Source organism: Papaver somniferum, unplaced genomic scaffold, assembly GCF_003573695.1.
Source record: "Papaver somniferum cultivar HN1 unplaced genomic scaffold, ASM357369v1 unplaced-scaffold_83, whole genome shotgun sequence".
NCBI classification, from domain to species: Eukaryota; Viridiplantae; Streptophyta; class Magnoliopsida; order Ranunculales; family Papaveraceae; genus Papaver; species Papaver somniferum.
This window is the reverse complement of record NW_020651304.1, coordinates 2643554-2649336: the sequence shown is the minus strand read 5'-3', so window position 1 is coordinate 2649336 and position 5783 is coordinate 2643554. Positions and strand designations below refer to the sequence as shown.

General features: G+C 37.8%; 1 protein-coding gene across 5 annotated transcripts; it reads right to left on the bottom strand.

Moving 5' to 3' along the window:
- Positions 1 to 1265: 1265 nt before the first annotated feature.
- On the bottom strand, positions 1266 to 5542 carry LOC113345800. Of its 5 annotated transcripts, none has more exons than XM_026589469.1 (2): positions 4713 to 5542; positions 1266 to 4599 (listed from the first exon to the last, which is right to left on the bottom strand). In XM_026589469.1, the coding sequence occupies exon 2, from the start codon at positions 2546 to 2548 to the stop codon at positions 1283 to 1285; it is 1266 nt and encodes a 421-aa protein (XP_026445254.1). In that variant the 5' UTR covers positions 2549 to 4599; positions 4713 to 5542; the 3' UTR covers positions 1266 to 1282. The 5 variants fall into 5 exon arrangements, with proteins under 5 accessions (XP_026445254.1, XP_026445255.1, XP_026445253.1 ...); XM_026589470.1 differs by having other exon boundaries at positions 1266 to 4576; XM_026589468.1 differs by having other exon boundaries at positions 1266 to 4903; positions 5408 to 5542.
- Between the last annotated feature and the right edge of the window lie 241 nt (positions 5543 to 5783).

The window sequence follows — 5783 nt, the reverse complement described above, 5'->3', positions numbered from 1 at the left end:
AGCTTAAAGGATAATAATAATAAAAAAAATTCCTCTTTTTTTCCCTCTCTCCCTTTCTTTTTCTCGTTCACCACAAATCTCTCTGCGGTGAGTGAAGTAACAGAATCACTGGTAGTTTTATTCGATTCTTCCGCGTTGCTGGTGATGTAGTGGGGATATCGTCGATTGGAGTTAGGGTTCTTATTCTCTGTAGTTCATTTAGGGTTTTAAAATCTTGTTTTTTTCGCAGTTTGTAGAGGGGGCTTCAATTAGGGTCATGTATCCTTTCTTTGTAGTTTCAATTAAGGGTTTGTAGTCTCAATTGTATTCGATTTGTGGATTTGAGGCACCGGGGTTTGTTAATTGAAGAAATGGGTTAGGGCTTTTGGTCATTCTTCTTCTTTGAGAAGCAGAAGTTGAAATTATTTTCAGAATTCGTTAATAGTGGTGTGTTGATCATTATTCCTTGGGTTTTCTTCGGTGTGTTTGAAGACTCAGTTTTTAGGAATTCTCCTTCAAAAATTTTTGAAGACTAGGGTTTCGGTGATTGTTTTTGGGGCAATGAGTTTTTTCTTCAGAGAGTGTTTGATTTTTTTTCACCGAGTGTTTAATTAAATTGAATTGGATTTTTTTTTCTGGAGCATTTTTGAAGAATCAGAAATGGGGGTTTGGTGATTGTTTTAAGGCTGTGAGTAAACCCCCGTTTGGGATTGAATTTTTTTACATTAAAAGCACTCTGTAACAAACTTTCAACAAACTTTGATCGAAAAACATGTTTAATAAAAAAAATCAAAGTGCTTTTTATCAGAAGCACTTCCATTTTAGGTCTGCTTTCAAAAGCTACTGGTGAGTAGCTTTAAAAAGTTGAAAAGCAAAAGTTGTAGACCCACTCAAAGTTGAAATTACAAAATTTCTTTTTTAACCTTACTATTTTGTTAATATGAAAAGATTTGTCCCTAGAATTCTATTATGCGATGCATGCGAGGAAATACAAGTGATGCTAGCGAAGAAGATGAAGATGATCATGGCTCCTCTTCTCGGGGATCAAATGAAATGGAAATTTTGATAGGTCAAATTGCTGAAAGTTTGATGAACGAGTAATTATTTTTTTTAGAAAAAACTAAGTACTATCTAATTTTTAAATACAATTTTTTCGTGAGCAATGAAATTATTGACTATTACTTGGATTAATGTTATGAAAAATGTTTATTGATGATTTTCATAAAAGAAGCTCACAATGGAAAAAATATAATATAATAATAATAATACTAAAAATATTATACTAATTTTTTTTTTATTTTTTTTACACAGATCTGGCTAGGAGTCTAGCAACAATTTGTGCTCCCACGCCTTTTTGAATAATAATGCCTAGCCTAGAAATAAGAAAACTGCCTAAAGAAGAGTTACCATCGTGACTAGACATACAATTCTTCAATCTCTTCAAAAGAACAACTACGTCATCTCCCAACTCCCCTAATGTTGAGAAAACTAGAACCCCAAAACCATACCCACTGGACGAGCATATATCAACATATTTGTTCCTCTTACGAGTAATAGCCGCCGAAATAGCGTGGTCGGGTGTGAAACTGCGGTTTCCTCCCTTAGAAAAGGGTGAAACATTGGTGACATCAAAACACATGTCCTTGCAATTCTTCCAATTATAAACAAGAATATCAGCTGGTTTGAGAGAAGATTTTGTATCAGATGAAAAACCCAAAGCTGCCTCCTTTCTAGCAGCAACACCTACTTTGTAGCATAAATCTACAAATAAATCTCTTACCATATCGTGTCGAAATTTCTGACCAACCTCACTTGCGTAGTGGATTGCATGATCTCCAAAACGATCCGTGATTCTATGACAACATGAACAAGAACTAACTCCTTCAAAAATAGGTATTCCTAGTCTGTATTGTAATACTGACCTGAATTGACGTGGCCCAACAACTTGATTAAGTCCAGGAATAGGAAAAACTTTAAGATAGTCCTGAGCATGTGCTTGCCTGTTGCACTGCCATAGAATAGAGTCACGTTCTGACAAGTTGAAAGTGTTGGATATGGTCCTCTTAACAACATCAAAGAAGCGAACTGCCAGAAAATGCATAGGCTGTGGGGCAGTGTCCTTGATATTGAAAGTAGAGGAACTTAAACCACACACTTCCATGTAGTTTTCCAAAGCAATCTGGAAATGTGGACTGAAGTCGAAGGTGCTTCGCAAGATGGTATCCTGGAGATACTTAGTCTGGAAAATCGAAGCTAAGTAGCAATATGGAACAGTATCGGCCATGGTATAAACTCCGAGGCCACCATCTCTGATAGGGAGAGTAGCAATGCGCTGTTGTATAGGTCCAAACCCAGGTCCGTCCCCTGTAACCAGGTACCTTAAAAATTGCAGTAAGAATTGATCAAAACGTACCTGAGCAGCCTGCAGAAACTGAGGTTTGGTGGTGCGCATAGCGAAATAAAGCTTGGATACGCCAGCACAATTGCGCAGTAATAAGAGTTCACTTTGGGGATCTTGAAGGTTTTTGATACATTCCATAAGATGAATGGTTTTATCCACCCTAGCCATGACAATGACACTGCAATATTGAGCATCTAAACTTACAGGTCCACCAAGTACTCTAACACCTTTATCTGGCTTGCTAATATTAACCGGAAAAACATAAACATCATAGTGTTTGGGATCTGAAGTTGGCCAGAAAACTTCAGTTTTCTTAAGGTTCAAACAAAATCCTCTCTCAGCACCTTCAGCTTGAATAATCTTCAAGGCTTTTGAGACTTCCAAGGTATCTCCAATTATCGTACCATCTTCTAGGTACCAAAAATGAAGGTCAAGCGTACATTGTAAAGCGATTTTAAGTACAAGTGGGTGTAATACCAAAGAAAAAAGTAACGTGCCAATTGGATCTCCCTACTGAACTCCTTGTGCAGATGACAAGGTGAATTCATTATAGTAAAGCTTGGCCGGCTTAGCATAACAAAACTCCACCCATTTTGAGATACTTGGGCATTTTTCTCTTACTTCCTTAATCATGGCAGTTTTATCCACAATATTGAAAGCATTGGTGAAGTCAATAAATAACATAGAAAGACTATCTTGGTTACCTTTAAGCTCAAACAATCTGTTGGTGGAATGTAAGATGCCCTCTGCTCCACATGGAACTCCAACACCAAATTGGTGATTGCATAAGTAGGTTGTCATGTCCTTAATCACAGAAGAAACGACAAGTTTTGAACACAACCTCCTCCAAATTGTCCCCATTGCAATTGGCCTGATCCCTCCACCGGGCTTGTTCAATGCTATTAAAGGCGCGCTGGCGATGCCTTCACCCAACTCAGGTGTGAACTAACCTTCAAACCATAAATTCACAACCCCTGTGACAGACTTAAGAAGGTCCTCGGCAATAGCTGCAGCAGCACCACTTGTTGCATCCAATAAATGTTGAGCTCTGAGGTCGTCTCTTCCACAGGAGGTTCCCTTTGGAAAACTCTTCAAAGCTTTCACTATGGCCTTAACATCTACAGAAACTGCAACAACACCTATGTCATCTGAAGGAATGGTGGGAGGTGATGCTTGAGGATGCTTTAGTTGCAGTTCATGGAGGGTGTCTGCATTACATGGAGCTACACCATTTGAAGAGAGGATACATATTGCTGCAGTATAATGTCCATTGTTTAACTTCTTTTTACATGCCTGCACATTAGTCTTATTAAGTTTCTTCTTATAGTGTTGTTGCGTCTGCTGATCCTGCTTTACGAACTCCAATATTCTGTGAGCAATAGTGCAACAACCATCTGGTTGTCCCCATTCAATCAAAGCTTGATTAACTGCAGCAATTTAAAGTTTCTTCCTTGTACCGGACCTCTCTTCGGAAGTGTTTTTTGGGATGTAGAGGCTGAGGGTACAAATTGGTAACAACAAAAGTTGAATCCAAGCAGATAAATCTGTGGGCTTAGCCAAAATCTTGTCAAGTGCAGTTTTTAAGGCTCTTGAAAAGTTCAGCCTACACGGTGGTGGAATGTTGGAGATTGTAGTAATTTGTTTCTGATACAGCATATCAAGCAACTCTAGATAAATCCCTAAGGATTCAACAGGATGCTCAACAACATCAACCACGGGATGACTATCAACTGCTACATGTCTATCAATACCAAATATTAAAAAAATCTGCGTACCTGCCATTGAAGGGACCAACCAAAATATCGCCATTGTGAGGGCGACAAGGCCTTTTCCATGAATGCACTTTCATACAGTCAACACACAACCGCATCTGCAGTTGGGTAAGAACTTTCTCCCAAGCCGCGTAGACTACTGCATTGGTACATATCCTCTCTTTACAAACTGCTTTAGCCTTCTGTGATGGCCAGTGACGATCATGTATGTGTTTAAGAATTGATGTCTTGGCATACCCCTTTCAATGAACACCATCCTGACATTCTTCAAAAATTTTGAAGGGACAATGAACCATGGTATCATCAGATTCTGCATTATGTATGAAAGGTTGCGAAAATTGATCAGATTCCTTGACACTTTGTTCTTGAGATGATGATGTCGAAGGATGAGGAGAAGAAGAAGGAGACCCTAGATGATATGAACCTGAAACAACAGATGGTGATAGTCTGCACTGCGTGGATGAAAAAAAAGATCTAGAACGTGTACATGGCATGGATTCCTGTAACTGTCGTAACTATCCCAGGCAAAGAAGAGAAAGTAGTAAAGGTTGGCAACAAACCTCAAGAATAAAAATTAGAGTTTAGTGTATGGGAATTTAAGGTTTCAATACCAATGAAAACTCAAAGTGCCATACATCAAAACACTAATTGAACCTTCACAAGATATGATGGTAAACATCCACAATACAAAAGCAACTCCAATTCAATCACCCATAAACTCCACTTCAAAGACCTAAATTCAATTTTGCTTCTTCAATCACAAAAAAGAAAAAGAAAAACCCACCTCAGAATCCTGGTTTACAAAAATCTACACCACTGATTTTTGTTCTTTAATCTCATACAAAAGAAAAACCCCAAACTTCAAAACAATCACAGAACCCTACTTCCAATACTACCAAATTGCTCAAAGAAAACCCTCAATTCAATTTCGGCAAACACACACTGAAGAAAAACCCAAAACCTAAAACTGCATCTTCAATTACACGTAAGAAATCCTAGGGTTAAGTTCTAAGAAAGCACGAAATTTTACAGAGAAATTAGGGAAGAAAATCCAATTCACAAAAACCAAAAATCAAATTACTACGAAGGTTACAAAACCTTAAAATCTGAAGCAACAATCACGCACGAATTCAACACCTCTTATACCAAAAGAGAAAAACAAGATTGCAAAAACCCTAATTGAATAACCAGTACCAGAAATCTAAACGAAAGAATCCTCTATACAAACAGTGAAAAAGATAGTCCAGAAACCTACCGATTAATCACCAAAAAAACGTCGAAGAATTGAAGAAAACTACTGTTGATTTTGTTACTTCAATCGCCACAAAGAGGATTCATGGTGAACGAGAGAGAGAGAGGAAAAAAAACGAGAGGAAAACGAGAAAAATATTATGATAATAATACCGGCATGATGGCGTGAGGGATGTTTTTTATGATATATGTTGAAAAAGTGGGGGTACAACAACCACACCCAATATTTTGCTTAGCAATCTGTATGGACAAACTCCAATATACTTTCTAGAGAATCAACTAGACAGTCAGACTCAACCTAGATAAAAAGTACATCAAAGAGTTTATATCTCAATCTCTCGATTTTATATATACTCAAGCAAATAGAAATCTGCGAGTCT

Excerpts from the sequence above, each read along its gene's own strand:
- LOC113345800 (XM_026589469.1), bottom strand. The coding sequence starts at position 2,548 with ATGGCTAGGGTGGATAAAACCATTCATCTTATGGAATGTATCAAAAAC.